General features: G+C 53.4%; 1 protein-coding gene across 1 annotated transcript in view; it reads left to right on the plus strand.

Moving 5' to 3' along the window:
* The window catches only part of dscaml1 (DS cell adhesion molecule like 1), a 164,420-nt gene that overhangs the window by 107,547 nt on the left and 38,833 nt on the right, over positions 1 to 18,040 (plus strand). Inside the window, exons 4-13 of the mRNA XM_088939931.1 lie at positions 1,859 to 2,005; positions 2,532 to 2,810; positions 5,398 to 5,673; positions 6,101 to 6,397; positions 9,668 to 9,940; positions 11,299 to 11,577; positions 12,539 to 12,658; positions 12,957 to 13,133; positions 16,735 to 16,934; positions 17,616 to 17,712. Of these exons, the coding sequence (XP_088796057.1) occupies positions 1,859 to 2,005; positions 2,532 to 2,810; positions 5,398 to 5,673; positions 6,101 to 6,397; positions 9,668 to 9,940; positions 11,299 to 11,577; positions 12,539 to 12,658; positions 12,957 to 13,133; positions 16,735 to 16,934; positions 17,616 to 17,712 (2,145 nt within the window). The remainder of the gene's footprint in view (positions 1 to 1,858; positions 2,006 to 2,531; positions 2,811 to 5,397; positions 5,674 to 6,100; positions 6,398 to 9,667; positions 9,941 to 11,298; positions 11,578 to 12,538; positions 12,659 to 12,956; positions 13,134 to 16,734; positions 16,935 to 17,615; positions 17,713 to 18,040) is intronic.

An 18,040-nucleotide genomic window follows, 5' to 3' on the forward strand; every position in this document is an offset into this window, starting at 1 on the left:
CCAGTTAACCCTCCACTGTGTCTCTGGACTGTGGGAAGAAGCCCATGTGAAAATAGAAAGAACGTCCACAATTCCACACAGACAGCGCCCCAGGAGTCGAACCCAGGGCCCCAGCGCTGCGAGGCAGCAACGCTCACCGCTGCACCACTGCGCTGCCCTGATGGAAGACCAGCTGGGACCAGGGCTGGAAAGCGTGAGGCGGAGGGGTCCAGGAAGCCGGAGAGGGAGACGCAGAGGTTATTGATCAGCAGCGCGGTTTAGAGCAGCAGCCCAGCGCGCAGCCAGAGAGGCAGGAGAGCAAGAAGGAGCTTGTTAGTTTGATGAAGTGCTCCTCTCTGCCCGGAGCCGGGGCCTGTCCCTCTGCCGCAATAAATCTGGATTGGATGGAGCAGCAGCTATAAAATCTATTGATCGTCATTCTTCACTCCGGGACTCCCAGGCCCGGGAGAGCGGGGATCTCCTGTGGATTTATCATTGTCAGAGGCCTTGTTCTGGGCTGGCCAGCCTGCCGCTCCTGTGCACTCATTTACACACACTGTACATGTCCACACACTTCTCCATGTCCTTATATATAGAGTATATACACACACACTCCTGCTTGTACTGTACATGTCCACACACTTCTCCATGTCCTTATATATAGAGTATATACACACACACCTGCTTGTTCTTGTACATGTCCACACACTTCTCCATGTCCTTATATATAGAGTATATACACACACTCCTGCTTGTACTGTACATGTCCACACACTTCTCCATGTCCTTATATATAGAGTATATACACACACACTCCTGCTTGTTCTTGTACATGTCCACACACTTCTCCATGTCCTTATATATAGAGTATATACACACACACCTGCTTGTTCTTGTACATGTCCACACACTTCTCCATGTCCTTATATATAGAGTATATACACACACTCCTGCTTGTACTGTACATGTCCACACACTTCTCCATGTCCTTATATATAGAGTATATACACACACACCTGCTTGTTCTTGTACATGTCCACACACTTCTCCATGTCCTTATATATAGAGTATATACACACACTCCTGCTTGTACTGTACATGTCCACACACTTCTCCATGTCCTCATATACAGTGTGTAAATACACACACTCCTGTGTGTCCTTATTTAAAGTTTATATACACACACTTCTGCTTGTTCTTATACTGTACATGTCCACACTCTTCTCCATGTCCATGTCCTTGTATACAGTGTATATACTGTACGCACACACTTCTCTGTGTCCTTATATACACACTTCTGCTTGTCCTTATATTCAGTGTGTATACAGTCTATATATACAGTGTTTATAGAACCTACACTTCTGTATGTCCTTATATACAGCGTATATGAAACCTACACTTCTGTGTGTGCACATTTACATTTGTACTCCTGCAGACACATAATTTCATGAACCTTCTCAAGCAGACATGATGATAAACATAGTGAGCTCTCACTGGGGTACAGTGGTGGAAGGCCATTAAGGTCTTCTGATTGGTTCCTGAGTTACTCTCAGGCGAGTAATAGGCCTCTCGCTGTCTGTCCACACTCGTGAGCGGGTCCTAAAAACATCCTGTCAGTGCTGTCCGTCGGTTCGAGGGGTGGGATGCCCAGAGGCTGCGTGAGGGCAATTCGAAAGCCCTTCCTCGGATACACAGCCCCACGTGCGGTAGATGACGCAGGGTTCGAGAAGGGACCCATAGAGGATTCCAGTCCACTGTTGTGATTGCGTTTTGATCGGTCCAATGTGAACAGGAACCTGCAGGCTTGAGTTTCTCTGCTGCGGAGGGGCGTACCAGCCAGTGGAGTAACCTGGCCTCTCCCCACCTCTCTGTCTTTCAGGCAATAGGTTTTTTATTACTTCCTATGGAGCTCTGTACATATCGGATGTCCAGAAGGAGGATGCCCTGTCCACCTACCGCTGCATCACCAAGCACAAATACAGTGGGGAGACCAGGCAGAGCAATGGGGCGCGGCTGTCTGTGCTGGGTAAGAACACAGCCCTCTTGGTAAGAACACAGCTCTCTGTCTGTCTGTCTGTGCTGGGTAAGAACACAGTCCTCTGTCTGTCTGTCTGTGCTGGGTAAGAACACAGTCCTCTGTCTGTCTGTCTGTGCTGGGTAAGAACACAGCCCCCTGTCTGTCTGTGCTGGGTAAGAATGCAGCCCTCTGTCTGTCTGTGCTGGGTAAGAATGCAGCCCTCTGTCTGTGCTCCCCACACTGACAGGCCAGTAAAACTGGTCTGTGTAGACTGTGAAGGCACTCAAATCAAGTCTTCAAAACCGTCAACGGCTTTGAGTAAACCAAGTAAGTGGTTTTTAAATCTACGAAGGGGAGGCCCTTCTTTACGCTAAGGGTGGTGGGGGTCTGGAACCAGCTACGTTCCATGTTGTTGAGGGGCGGATTCCCTCCTTTCAGTGAACTGCTGGAGATCCTTTCTAGTTTGCTAGTGGTTACACACATGGGTGAGGTGCCTTGAGAAAACAGATCCTCTCTTTCCCTGCTTCTCCCTCAGACCCCATGGAGAACCCTCCCAGCATCCTGGATCGATTCCAGTCAGGAGAGGTGTGGGCAGGGCTCAGCGTGGAGCTGCCCTGCATCGCCTCCGGATACCCCAACCCCGCCATCCGCTGGCTGAAGGACGGGCGGCCCCTGCCGGCGGACTCCCGCTGGACGCGCCGCCTGTCTGGGCTGACCGTCAGCGACCTGAGGCCAGAGGACAGCGGCAACTACATCTGCGAGGTCACCAACAGCTTCGGGTCAGCCGAGGTCAGGGGTCACCTCAATGTCATAGGTGAGAGACACCCAACCGGCCGATCCGGGTCCCCCTCTTGCTCTTTTGCCACATCCCCCCGTGTCTCTGTGGCTCACTGTGTTGCCGCCCTGCCAGGGGATCCCCATCTTCTCACTGTCACGGCGCGTTTCCGTGGGACAGTGCCCCAGCAAACCCCCATGCTCCGGTCGAGCTGATGGCTAAACGTCGCACTTTCTCACACTTTCTCCGCCCACGGCCGTACGAGAGAGATGTGGAACAGAGTGCACGCCAGAAGCTAAACAGCGATCCGGCGCGTTACTTTCATCTTTAAACTTTAAAGGCTTTAAACTTTCATCGTCAAAGTCCATTTTCTACTACTGATTAAACAACAGAAGCAATACATGACTGGACTGAGGTCCGTCCACCCATCCACACCACCCATCCACAGCACCCATCTACACTACCCATCCACACCACCCATCTATACCACCCATCCACACCACCCATCTATACCACCCATCCACAGCACCCATCTACACTACCCATCCACACCACCCATCTATACCACCCATCCACACCACCCATCTATACCACCCATCCACACCACCCATCTACACTACCCATCCACACCACCCATCTATACCACCCATCCACACCACCCTCCCATCCACAGCACCCATCTACACTACCCATCCACACCACCCATCTATACCACCCATCCACACCACCCTCCCATCTACATGCCCACCCATCTACACCCCCACCCATCTACACCACCCATCCATCCACAGTGCCCATCTACACCCCCACCCATCTACACCCTCACCCATCCACACCCCCCATCTACACCACCACCCATCTACACCACCCATTTTTTTCTGTTTGATCCAATACAGGGCTGCAGGAAGGTCTGGACCCTTCGGTTTCAGCCCATGAGTAATGAAGAGACTTTGCAGGCTGCTGCCTTGCTGTATTGTAGCACTGTGTGATAACGTACCCGGTTCAGCTCTTCAGAATCCCCTCTACCTTTTGTTACCGTGCTGCTGAGCTCCAGTGTGGAGGTGGCGAGATGGGTGTGCAGTCTCTGACTTGTGCTCTCTGCATAATGGCTGGGTTGTCTTTTAAATTTTGCATTCCAAGAGCATGCAACACACACACACACACACACATACACACACGCTGGCCCGCGCCCTGATACGAGGTGACAGCGGTGTCCTGTCTGGCTCTCTGGGTGCCGGGATGCGGTTGTGACAGCGATTCCCTGCTGCTCACTCATGTTAGCCCGGGCCAGCAGACAGCGCGCACTCCGGACATGACAACAGTCTGTGTAACTGAGCCTCGAAGACGAGGTGAGGGGAGGGGGACAGACGCAGGAGGGAGGGGAACAGAGGGAGGGAATGGGGAGAGAAAGCATCGCGAGGGAGGCAGAGAGAGACCAGGTCGGTTTCACCCTGTGTGATGGTGTGATGTCTGCCTCTGACAGCTCTGTCACAGCGAGCCTTCCTCACAGCCAGAGACAGACAGGCTGACAGGCCAGCACCATGCAGGGGAGAGCGAGGGAGAGAAGGAGAGAGGGAGCCTGCCCACTGGGCACATCATCTCTGCGCGCGCACACTCGGTCTGACACCGCACCGAGAGAGGGGACAGCACACAGCCCCCAGCACACAGCACCAGCTGCCTTATTGCTCACTGACATTTAAGTCCACACACACACACTCTCTCTCTCTCACTCACTGGCACACACTCACACTGGTGTACACACAGACTAGCACACACTCACACTGGTGTACACAGTCTGGCACACACACCTTCACTGGCACAAACCCCTAACTATACACAGTCACTGGACACGCAACCCCATGAAAACACACTCACACAGATATTGGAACTCTAGTTCAAACAAGGGGAACAGAAGATGGACAGCCTCACGCTGATCCAAAGTCGCACATCCACAAAGAAGCGCTTAGCTGCTCACAAAATTATTACATTATAAATTGAACTTAACACTTGAAAGATGGATGGTTTGATAACAGATGCAAAGAGGCCATTCTTTCTTTTTTCTGTCTTCGTCTCCATGCACACTAGCTGGAAGCCATGCAGGTCAGAATGTGATCAGCAGCACCCAAAAACTATGCGAACAAGTTATCAAACCATCCATCCGTTTTCTAACTGCTGGATCCAGTATAGGGTTGCAGCCGCACACAGCACCCCAGGAATTGAACTCGGGGCCCCAGCACTGCAAGACAGCACTGTGCCACTATGCTGTGACCTGTAATCATCAGACTCTAATGATCCAGTGACCACTGTTTTTTTTCTGAAATCAATTAATGGCACATATGACAAATATGCTTTTCGCAAAACTGCTGAGATTACAGTATACACCTTTTTTTAAAGCAAGACTGCAACCAACCTGTCAGTCTCCTCGACTCATGACATTCTTTTTCCTGTTTCACCTGTGAAATGAATAGATCGGAAGGGCCTAGGCATGTCGACTGTGGAAATCACACGTTTTTAGTTTTTTCTGAATGCTTTTTTGAGAACTGGGCCAAACTGTTGGCTGTAGATGTGTCTCTGGAGCTGTCCCCATGCGTGACTTCCCAATCTCTGGTGTTCCTGCCTCCCGCAGACCCTCTGAGAGTGACCCTGACGCCAAAGAACCTCAAGACAGGCATCAGCAACACGGTGATCCTGACTTGCGCGGTCCAGGGCTCGCCTCACTACACTGTGCAGTGGTACCGCAACACCGAGCTGGTCGTCCCTGACGACCACATCTCGATCCGGGGCATCAACAACGAGACGCTGCTCATCAACTCCGCGCAGAAGAGCCACTCCGGTGCCTACCAGTGCTTCGCCACCCGCAAGGGCCAGACGGCTCAGGACTTCTCCATCATCCTGCTGGAGGGTGAGGGAATGGGGGCGCAGGGAGGAGGGGGGCACACGCTTGATGACGGGGGGAGAGGAGCTGTGGACGATGGTGGCAGCGGTGGGATACAGAGGGAGAGATTTGGGTGACAGGACAGGGCAAAGAGGGCCGACGTGTTCTGGCAGTGATCAGTGATAAGGGAGTGCTGGAAATATTGAGTTTCTGTAGTTCCTACATCTCCCTTTGCACCTCCCACTCAGTTATTCACTCCTGTATTAACTCCTACTTTTCCGTCTTTGCTTATTTTCCCTCTTTCCTCTTTCCCTTTTTCAACTCTCTTCCCTCCTGCCTCTGGGTCCCCTTCCTATTTCCTGTCCCCTTCCTCTCCCTGTCCCCCACACTCTCTCTAAACTCCCTTCCCCCCCCCCCCTGTCCTCCCTCTATCTCCTCTCCCTGTCCCCCCCAGACGGGACGCCCCGGATCGTGTCGTCCTTCAGCGAGCGGGTGGTGGCCCCCGGGGAGCAGTTCTCGCTGATGTGCGCCGCCAAGGGCGCCCCCCCGCCCACCGTCACCTGGACCCTGGACGACGAGCCCATCACCCGCGACAGCGGCCACCGCAGCAACCAGTACACCCTGTCGGACGGCAGCACCGTGAGCCACATGAACGTCAGCAGCCCGCAGATCCGCGACGGCGGCGTGTACCGATGCGTCGCCCGCAACTCCGCCGGCAGCGCCGAATACCAAGCGCGCATAAACGTAAGAGGTGCCTGTCTACTTTTCAATATCAGAATAGGAAAGGAATCTGTTGCTGTCGTGGCCGTCTTCATCGCCCTCCTCGCCATCGTCAGCACCTGCAGTTCCCGCTGCCCTCTGTAATTCCACCTCACCTCTCCTGTCTCTCTGCGTCTCACCCTCGTTTCTCGTGCTCTGCCTCCTCCCTGTGTTTATAATCCTTCATTTTTCACTGTTTCTGTCTCTCTTTGGACGTCACGTCGCCTTTCACACTCTCGGCTCTCTGGCTGTGTCTCTCTGTGCCGTTCCTACCGCATAGCTCCCTCTTTCTCTTCCTTGCACTCTCTGTCTGTCCCTCTCTGTTGTGAAGTTTGAAGTCCATAATGTCCTCACCCTGTCTCTGCACCACTGTCTCTTCCTCTTGCTGCACCTCTCTGGACTCCCGCTTCCCAAGTCTTCCTCTGCTCCTCCCTTGCTCTTAATCCGGATCTCCTCCTTCCCTCTGGGGCTGTAGCTCACGTCCTCTCGTGCCCACACTTCCTGTGACAGCGCCGGCCGCCTCCTGCCCTCCCTCGGCACTCGCTCAGGAGGAGCTGATCGCAGGGGGAGAGCTCAGCCAGCTAAGGCCTCCACTCAGGAAGGGTCACCGGTTCCAGCCTGGGCCCCCTCCGTCACTGACAGGGTTCCCCCAAACTGCAGCTCCGCTAAAGCTGGAGGAGCTCGAAGCTGGCGGGCGAGGGTGGCAGTCGCCCCCCCTTTGTCGCTTTGGACAACGCGGTCAGAGCCCCCCCATGGCACTGGCAGCGCAGATTCAGCGCGGCACGACTTCGCGGGAGGGGCCGCGTGTCTGGGGCCGGCCGTCGCGGAGAGCAGCTGTCTGCCTGCGTGAGGCTCAGCGGAAGTGACAGTGGCAGTAATATCGCTGTCTCCGCGATGAGGGGGCGGGGGAGACGGGCAGGCCGCGGTGACAGGGAGAGCCCCATCGCGGCCGACCCTCGGCAATGCCAGCTCAGCTCTGACACGTCCGACTGGCTTGACTGGGGCAGGAGCGTTGCCCACACGATTAGGAGCTCTTAGCGTCGGCGCGCGGAGCACGTCAGGATCTTTGTGAGCTCTTACCGAGCTTGCACCAATGCTTCCTGGCTCCCTCTGATCGCAGAGGAACGACACAGATGTGGATGTTTTTCTAAAAACGGATCAGTTGGGAACGTCTCCTTTTCACATTTTCACATTGAGAGGAATTGGTATCGTTACGGGATCGTTCCATGTCCTCTGGGTTTCTGTGGTAGTGCGTCATATAAGCACATTCTGTAGGAAAGGCTACAAGTGAGAGGGGGCCGTACAGCATGTGTCACTGTGAAAGCCTTCGTGTCAAAGAGACACTGGGAGGCGCAGAGACTGGGGAATGTGAAACTAACATACACACATGACACACACACTCTCGGACCGACCCCATCACAGGCATGCATGCATGGCATTGGATCTCGTTTGAACTAGCACCTCGGAAGAAAGATGGGTGGTTTGATAACAGATGCAAAGAGGACATTCTTTCTTTCTTTTTTCTGTCTTCGTCACCATGCACACTAGTAACGGGAAGCCATGCGGGTCAGAATGTGATCAGCAGCACCCAAAAACTATGAGAACAAGTTATCAAACCATCCGTCCGTTTTCTAACTGCTGGATCCAGTATAGGGTTGCAGGGGATCAGGAGTCTGGCCCAGCAAGCAGTGGGCACAAGGCAGGGTACACCCTGGATAGGACACCAGTCCATCTCGGGGCACACACACCAGGGCCAATTTTCACAGAAGCCAGTTCAAGTCTTTGGACTTCTGGAACATGTTTAAGAATGGAGAGAACATACAAACTCCACACAGACAGCACCCCAGCACTGCCAACCACCGCGCCAGCATGCGGTGACCTATTATCATCAGACTCTAATGATCCAGTACAAGAATGTGTTTTACCAACAGTTTTTACTGTAGCATTTGCTGGGGAAGTCAAGAAAGACTAGATTTGGTCCTGTGAAGATGCAAGTCTTCATTCCAGGACATTCAGAGTACCTGAGACAAGAGGCAGCCATGACCTGAACAACACGGAGATTGGCGTGTCCAAAATCCTTACAGATTGGTGAGATTTTATAAAAAAGGAAGCAAGATTGTCCCGCAGCGAGGAGATCGCAGTAGGAGGGAAGTTAAAGAGAGCTTCTCAGGGTGAGCAGTGTAACACTGACTGGCCCACAGTGTCTCTAATGCATCCTGTCAAGTTAGGATGCAGCAAAGCAGCTGAAGAGTTTTTTCATATCTCAGCTTACTGTCCTGAGCACAACATAACTAGTGTTCTGCATTTTTGATGTTTGGTGTCCTTTTAACCTTGCCTTAGGCTGATTCTGTTTCTGATCTCCCAGTTAAAACCCTAATACTCTGCTTTTCACTTCACACTCGGCTGCTGAGTGTTGTGCCTTGTGGATCCCTCAAGCACTGTTTGCAGTTTGCCGATCAGTGACCCCAGCACCCCTTCTTCTCAGTTCGGTGGTTTACTGATATGAGGGCATGGGGTTGCACTTATATTTTCTGCCTGTTGTTGAAGGAGACACCCTGACCATGCTCTTTTCAACCGAGCTGAGATATTTACAAGTATTTAGCCCATGCAAACTCCCCGAGCCCAGCGATAGCTCTGGCTGTGTTGATGGTGCGTGGTTCCCCACTGAGTCTGTGAATTGGGCAGCAAGGAGGGGCTGTATAGTCTGCGTCATCCCACAGCATTAAAGATGGCTGCACTGATTCCCCATCTGTAGAGGCTGGCAATACCTGGACCAGTCCTAGAGCAGTTTAGAGTGGACCTGTCTTGGATGGTGAAAGCTGGCAGGTTGTTGGGTTGGGCGTGTGATGAGGTGCTTGTTGGTAAAGTCCCGTGATGCCCAGGTGGAGTGCCACATTTTGATCTAGTGAAGGCACAATGACTGCTAATTGCATTCAGGAGAGGGGACTGTTGTTGGCAAAGAAACACCGAACCCGTGGAAGTTTAAACATAACCCTAAGACACTCGGTACCATACCCACAACCCCTTGCAATCACAGCCTGAGCAGGCGGCTAGGCGCCAGGGCATCCTAACATCCTTCTCCCTGCTTCGCTCTGCCTCTTACCCCGACCTTCCTCATCCCTGTCCCCACTCTCTTCCTTCCACCCTCCTCTGCTTTTCCTCTCTTCACTGTCCCTCCACCTACTGCTGTCCTCTCTCCCCTCCTCTAACTCTCCCTGTCCCTCTCTGTCTCTCTCTGCCCCCTCCCTCTCTCTCTCTGCAGGTCCGCCCAGCATCCGAGCGATGCGCAACATCACGGCGGTGGCCGGGAGGGACACCTTCATCAACTGCCGCGTGATTGGCTACCCCTACTACTCCATCAAGTGGTACAAGGACTCGCTGCTCTTGCCCGACAATCACCGGCAGATGGTGTACGACAACGGCACGCTCAAGCTGATGGATGTGCAGAAGGGAATGGACGAGGGGGAGTACCTCTGCAGCGTCCTCATCCAGCCTCAGCTCTCCATCAGCCAGAGTGTCCACGTCACCGTCAAAGGTACAGTGCCTCCTGTCACCTCCCCAGCCACCCAAAAGTAGAGCACCCTCCGTCACCGTCACCTCCCCAGCCGCCCAAAGGTAGAGCACCCCCCGTCACTGTCACCTCCCCAGCCCTACCCCAAAGATACAGCGCCCCCCGTCACCTCCCCAGCCGTACCCCAAAGGCACGGCGCCTCCCGTCACCTCCCTGGCTGTGCCCCCAAAGGTACAGCGCCTCCCATCACCTCCCCAGCCGCCCTCTGAAGACCTGTGGACTGGAATGGGTGCGGTGTGGCACACTCGTTGGCGGGGTGGTACCACCCGACCATTCGATGGTCGTGACACTGGTTGGGGAGTGAAACGTCTGCCAGGGGCTGACATCCTTCAGCTGTCCATGCGTGCATTGCTGTGGTCATCTGTCCAGAGAGGGCAGAGCTACACGGGAAAGACAGTGCCCCAGCTCTCCCTGCTCATCTAACGCAAAGGTGGAGAGTCCACCACTGCGTCACGGCTGTTCCTTGGCCCGGCCTGTTAGCAATCAGAACCCCCCCCCAGTGTGTGTGTGCACTACCCTAGATCAACCCCAGCCTTAGGACCCTGCCACATCCACCTCATTCAGATTCTGCGCCAAGAAAAGAACAAAATGTGTAGTCGAAGATTGTTGACCTGGTCGTGCGGTGTGTCCCGATGTGTGAGTGTGTGCAGATCGGTCTGTTGCAGCGTCTGTGCTTGCGTGCTTGTCTCCAGGTCTAGTGTGCGGTATAGCGTCATGCCCTGGCCTGGTCTTGTCACGGATCTTCTTTAATTAGATGAATTACAGCAAGGCCCCACATTAAATTCCCCCGATGTCTTCACTGGGCGCTCAAACCCCTGTCAAGCCTCCCTGCTGTCTGTGTTGTGCTACGCCGTGTTCACGGAAATACCATTATCTCAGCCGCCAGCTACAGCTACCTCTAATTAAGAGAGTTATGAATGGGGCCAGACTATGGCCCAGCGTGCACAGAGGAGCGCAGCCCCGTTATCTGTGACTGACTGGCTGATTTATTGGAAGCTGGGGCTCCCCTTGCACAGCAGCTTGATCCATTTCCGATTTTCCGTGACAAGATATCCTGCATTATAGACTATTGTAGACGTGTCTCCATGCGTTGGTCACATGTGGGTTTTAAATGACATTCATGGATTATTAAACATGTGTGAAGCCATATGAAGTGAGAGGGGCATGGGGAGTATTCCACACAACAGTAAAACTTGATTAAGAGCTCGCCCTCTGTCTCTCTCCCAATTATTATCTTCCACTTCCTTCTTGCACCCCCCTTTCCCTCTGCTCTGATCCCCCTGCACCCCGCCTTCCTCCGTTTCTCCTTCTCTGCCTTGCAGTGCCTCCCCTGATCCAGCCCTTCGAGTTCCCCCCCGCCTCCATCGGCCAGCTGCTGTACATCCCCTGTGTGGTCTCCTCGGGCGACATGCCCATCCGCATCACCTGGCGCAAAGACGGCCAGGTCATCATGTCGGGGTCGGGGGTCACCATCGAGACCAAGGAGTTCATGAGCTCCCTGCAGATCTCCAGCGTGTCGCTCAAGCACAACGGCAACTACACCTGCATCGCCAGCAACGACGCGGCGACGGTCAGCCGCGAGAGACAGCTCATAGTGCGAGGTGAGCGGAGCCGAGGGAGAGGGACTGTGGGGGACCTGCCGTCTCTCAGTGTGGGGAGAGGGACTGTGGGGGACCTGCCGTCTCTCAGTGTGGGGAGAGGGACTGTGGGGGACCTGCCGTCTCTCAGTGTGGGGAGAGGGACTGTGGGGGACCTGCCGTCTGTCAGTGTGGGGAGAGGGACTGTGGGGGACCTGCCCTCTGTCAGTGTGGGGAGAGGGACTGTGGGGGACCTGCCGTCTGTCAGTGTAGGGAGAGGGATTGTGGGGGACCTGCCGTCTCTCAGTGTGGGGAGAGGGACTGTGGGGGACCTGCCGTCTGTCAGTGTGGGGAGAGGGACTGTGGGGGACCTGCCCTCTGTCAGTGTGGGGAGAGGGACTGTGGGGGACCTGCTAGCTCTCAGTGTAGGGAGAGGGACTGTGGGGGACCTGCCGTCTGTCAGTGTGGGGAGAGGGACTGTGGGGGACCTGCTAGCTCTCAGTGTAGGGAGAGGGACTGTGGGGGACCTGCCGTCTGTCAGTGTGGGGAGAGGGACTGTGGGGGACCTGCCGTCTCTCAGTGTGGGGAGAGGGACTGTGGGGGACCTGCCGTCTCTCAGTGTGGGGAGAGGGACTGTGGGGGACCTGCCCTCTGTCAGTGTAGGGAGAGGGATTGTGGGGGACCTGCCGTCTCTCAATGTAGGGAGAGGGACTGTGGGGGACCTGCCGTCTCTCAATGTAGGGAGAGGGACTGTGGGGGACCTGCCATCGTTTGCTGTGTGGTCAGGAGAGCCAGGCAGAGGGATTGATTGGAACCTCTGGCAGCTTGGAGCAGTGGGGACAAGAATGGGTGTAGTTAGGGCAAGGAGACAGATGGAGAAGACCAGGAAGCTGGAACAAGAAAGGGAGTGGAATGGGTAGGGAGGGTGCCGAGGACGGAGCCAGTCTCTCACTCTCTCCCTCTGTGCCTTGTGGTGTCTCTGCAGTGCCACCCCGGTTTGTAGTGCAGCCCAACAACCAAGATGGGATCTATGGCAAAGCTGGTGTCCTGAACTGCTCTGTGGACGGCTACCCTCCTCCCGAAGTCATGTGGAAACACGCCAAAGGTGACCCTCCTGGGCCCCGTCCACTGGCTCACCCGCTTTTTGACTCCCATGCCCCTGAGCTCTCCCTCCCTCCCCACCTTCCACACTTTCTGACTCCTTTGCTTAGCTCATCCGAACGGGTTTTTATCCCTCTGTCCGTACTTTTCCAATGCCTTTGCATCTCTCTCTTCTTTCCCCCACTACCTTGCCTCTCACTGCCCGTTGTTCTGTACCCGTCTCCCTCCTCTGTCGCGTGTCCGTTGCGTATCTGGACCCGGGCCTCCCTCTCACCCCCCCTTCCCCTCTCCTGCTCCCGCAGGCAGTGGGAATCCTCAGCAGTACCACCCTGTTCCCCTGACGGGCCGGATCCAGATCCTGGCCAACGGCTCCCTGCTCATTCGCCACGTGCTGGAGGAAGACATCGGCTACTACCTGTGCCAGGCCAGCAACGGAGTTGGCACGGACATCAGCAAGAGCATGTTCCTCACGGTCAAGAGTGAGTACCATCGACACCCCCCCCACCGCGGACGGGCTCCTCTGCCTTCCAGCACTCAGCCTTCCCACTAGAGTCTCATATCACCAACAGTTGTTCTCCTGGCCATCAAGACTGAGGCCACATCCAGTGTTTGTATTAATATTGCACAGTCCATCACCTCAAGTACAATTCTCACTTACAAGACACTCTGAAACATAAATTTACTCTTCTGTGCACCCTGAAACACACCTTCACTCTCCCACACGCTCTGAAACACTCCTTCACTCTCCCGCACGCTCTGAAACACACCTTCACTCTCCCACACGCTCTGAAACACTCCTTCACTCTCCCACACGCTCTGAAACACTCCTTCACTCTCCCACACGCTCTGAAACACTCCCTCACTCTCCCGCACGCTCTGAAACACTCCCTCACTCTCCCGCACGCTCTGAAACACTCCCTCACTCTCCCACACGCTCTGAAACACACCTTCACTCTCCCACACGCTCTGAAACACTCCCTCACTCTCCCACACGCTCTGAAACACTCCTTCACTCTCCCACACGCTCTGAAACACTCCTTCACTCTCCCATACACACATCACACTCTCACACTCCTCCTCACTCTCGCACTCCCACATGCGCTCACACCCCTCACTCCCACACATCCACATGTATTCACTCCACCTCAGACCCCAAACAGCCTGCTCCCTCTCGTCCTGTAATCTGAGATGGTTCTCTGCACACACACACACACTCCTCCGCACCCCGAAGCACCCTGCGCTCTTCCCACGCTGGTCCGCAGGCAAGAGGAGAGGCAGATGAAGGAGGAGGAGGGCAGGAGGAAGGGAGAGAGAGTTGTGAGACTGAAAGACAGTCTCGGACAGGGAGAGACAGTGTGAGAGAGTTGTGAGACTGAAAGACAGTCTCGGACAGGGAGAGACAGTGTGAGAGAGTTGTGAGACTGAAAGACAGTCTCGGACAGGGAGAGACAGCGTGAGAGAGTTGCGAGACTGAAAGACAGTCTCAGACAGGGAGAGACAGCGTGAGAGAGTTGTGAGACTGAAAGACAGTCTCGGACAGGGAGAGACAGTGTGAGAGAGTTGCGAGACTGAAAGAGTCTGTGAGTGTGTGGGCCAGAGCACTCGGGATCAGTGCAGGGGGGGCTCTGTGTGATTAATTAGGTGACTCCGGGGGCTTTTGTCTTCTAAACCTCTTAAAATCCTCACTGACCTGCATGATCTACTGCAGTCAAGTCCTCGCCGCCTGTGATCCATACGAAATCCAGCACGTGTCCAGTAGGCTCGCGTTTTACACTAAAAATATTGACGTGGATTTGTGTACATGCGGTCAGCGCCGAAAAAATAAATGAAAAATGAAAAACGATGCAGGAAATGAAGGCAATTCAAATGTGGTATGGTGCAGACCCGAGCTACGCTTTGGGAACTAGTCACAGAGCCTGTAGCAGGCCAGCGCTTTCCATATCGCACGGCATCTCCCTCAGTATGGCTCGACAACTGAAAACAAGCACGGAGGGGAAAGACAAGTCAAGAACAGTTCCCTGATTTGGAGTTAAAAACTGAGATTTTGAAGTTTAGAGGTAGGATATCGGTGACCAGTTTGGCGTGTTTGTATGGCAAGAATGAATCTTCGATTCGTGCAGTTAGAGACAGAGAGAAGGCTGTTTGTGAGAGCTGTGCATCGTGTTCCCTGCATTTTATTATCATTCAATTTCATTTGATCTGTTTTGTATTGTGTACAGTACTGTATTTGCTCTATTACTGTTTTCATAGTACTTTAAACTACCCACACATATGTATTCACTTATGATTGATGTTACCTGTTTAAAGGAGGGGAATGGGAAGACCTAACGGGGTGTCCTGTCTGCCCTGGGATGGACTAGCGTCCCGTCCAGGGTGTATCCTGCCTTGCTTTCTGGGATAGACTCCAGCTCCCTCACAGCCCTCTACATGATACACAGTAGTTATTAAAAATGAAAAAGATGGACCTTATTCTCTTTTTATCTTCTTTGAAACAGCTCCTATGCTCCTGAACAAAATAATTTGGAATTTGTCCAAAAGATGAAATATCTATGGCTTGGAATTTGAAAACTGAAAAACATTCATTAGAAATGTATTCTGAAACAGAAATGTGGCAGAGTTTGAGGTCTCTGGGGATCAGGACTGATTATTACAGGACCTGCCTGTGTCTCATTTTGGTCGCAGACAGCTTGGGTGTTAAAGGAGATGACTGTGCACTACTGTCGCAAATCAGAGTGCCCTCTGCTCTTTTATTCCTCCAAAAGGGGCAAAGTGCAGCCCTGTTTCAGACAGACACAGACGACCTCGTTGATCTCTGCATGTGTGTGTCTGCGATGGGCTGGGTCCTGGCTGCACCCTGCCTTGCGCCCATGGCTTGCTGGGATAGGCTCCAGTGACCCTGTGCTTGAAGAAGCAATTAGAACATGGAGCACAGCAGTGTGAATAAGAAAGAAGTGACTACACAGCTACTTCTGTCTCAGTCCATTTCTCCTTTGTCCATTTACTCTCGCCCTTTCTCCCCTCCCTGCAGCTACTGTCTGCTCATTTCGCTGTCTTCCTGAGTGTCCGTCTCCAGTTCACCTGGAGTCTCACTGTTTCTCCATCTCTCTCTCTCTCTGGCGAGGAGAGGAATGTTAGCCTGTGTTAGTCTTATTGATTGAAGCGTTCCTCTCCTCTGCCTCTCTGAATTGTCTCTTCTCCGCACGCGGGAGACCTGAGGGAGAGAGCAAGATGAATAAATGATGAAAACAAAAGAGCGGAACCCCCACATGGATCGATGAGCGAGAGGGAGAGAGGGAGGAGGGGGCTGGGGGGCTGTCTTGTTTACCTGGCAGAGATGGGAGGTGATTTACGAGAGTGAGGGAGAGAGAGCGGAGGGTGAATGGCCAGAACAGGAGCCAAATTAGCAACTTAGCACATTTTCCGCTACATGTGCTTTGCAACAGATGCATGTTTTCTTACACACATAAAGACAAGCCAGTGACAAACCACAGGAAGCTAGTCAGTCCCTCCAGCCTGTTTGGTAGTTGATTAGTTAATTGATCGCAGGATCGCACCCAGCTCTTTCTGAAAAAATGTCTGGCTCATTGGCCTTTCTCACTTGTTCCATGCTCCCGCAACTCGGTGTGTAAAGAAAAGCTGTAGGTTTTCACGCAGTTTCCACATAATTTTCACTGGCACTCGAAGGTATCAACTGGGGAGGATTGGGGCCAGATTCAAGCATTCCAAATCCTTAAAGGCGTCAGCAGAAACTCTTCCGAATTTCAGGGAAGCACAAGCGACAGGACGCCAGTGAAAATGATGGGAGGAGTGTTTTTACGTCTGAGTACACACTATTGTACAGTTTACACGGAGAGTTGTTGGTGTGTGGAGCGCACTGGCCCGCCGGAGGAGATCTTTGGATCACGAGCACCAATGGGCCCGATGGCCCTCTCTCTCTCTCGTACCCTTTCGTATGGTGATGCCTCTGTCTCAACACTAGCTCATGTGCTAGCTGCTAAAGTGTTCGCATGTTTGAAGGGACGCATCCTTTTGTGTTTTGCACCCTAACGCAAACTGTGTCTCCTTCGCCCCCCCCGACAGTCCCCGCCATGATCACCTCTCACCCCAACACCACCATCGCCATCAAGGGCCAGCAGAAGGAGCTGGAGTGCATGGCGAGGGGCGAGCGGCCCATCATCATCCGCTGGGAGAAGGGGGACACCGTCATCGACACCGACCGCAACACCCGCTACTCCATCACCACCAAGGACAACGCCGAAGAGGTCGTCTCCACGCTCAAGGTCAGCTGTGTCTGTAGGGTACAGTACAGCGTGTCTCTGTCTGTATGGTCCAGTACAGTGTGTCTCTGGGTCTGGATTGTATTGTACAGTACAGTGTGTCTCTGTCTCTATTGTATTGTACAGTACAGCGTGTCTCTTGGTCTGGATTGTATTGTACAGTGTCACTGTGTCTGGAGTGTACAGTACAGTGTGTCACTGTCTGTATTGTATTGTATAGTATAGCGTGTCTCTGTGTCTGTATTGTACAGTGTCAGTGTCTATATTGTACAGTACAGTGTGTCACGTTGTCAGTATTGTACAGTACAGTGTGTCTCTGTATTGTACAGTGTCAGTGTCTATATTATACAGTACAGCGTGTCTCATTGTATTATACTGTACAGTGTCACTATGTCTGTATTGTACAGTACAGCATGTCTCATTGTCTGTATTATACAGTACAGTAAAGCCTGTCACTGTTTCTGTATTGTACAGTACAGCGTGTCACTGTGTCTATTGTATTGTACAGCACAGCATGTCTCTGTGTCTATATTGTACAGTACAGTGTGTCACTGTGTCTGTATCTGGCAGTGTGCTTCAATGTGACAGTTCAGCACAGTAGGGCAGTGTGCATCAGTGTGACGCTACTGTACTGTAGAAGGTGTTCTGCTTCTCTAACTGTGATTCCTGCTCTGTTTCCTCCAGCTGATTCCAGCAGACCGCAGTGACTCGGTCTTCTTCTCCTGCCATGCAATCAATTCCTACGGCGAAAGCCGTGGCCTCATCCAGCTCACTGTGCAAGGTATCATTGACCACTGACCACTGACCACTGACCACCAGCCCAGCACAGACACTGGACAATACCACTGACCACCAGCCCAGCACAGACACTGGACACTGTGGACACTGGACAATACCCCCGACCACCACCCCAGCACAGACACTGACAGTACCCCTGACCACCAGCCCAGCACAGACACTGGACAATACCCCCGACCACCACCCCACCACAGACACTGGACAATACCCCTGACCACCACCCCAGCACAGACACTGGACAATACCCCCGACCACCTGCCCAGCACAGACACTGGACAATACCCCTGACCACCATCCCAGCACAGACACTG

The sequence above is a fragment of the Atractosteus spatula genome, chromosome 22 (assembly GCF_055471065.1).
Source record: "Atractosteus spatula isolate fAtrSpa1 chromosome 22, fAtrSpa1.hap1, whole genome shotgun sequence".
Lineage (NCBI taxonomy): Eukaryota > Metazoa > Chordata > Actinopteri > Semionotiformes > Lepisosteidae > Atractosteus > Atractosteus spatula.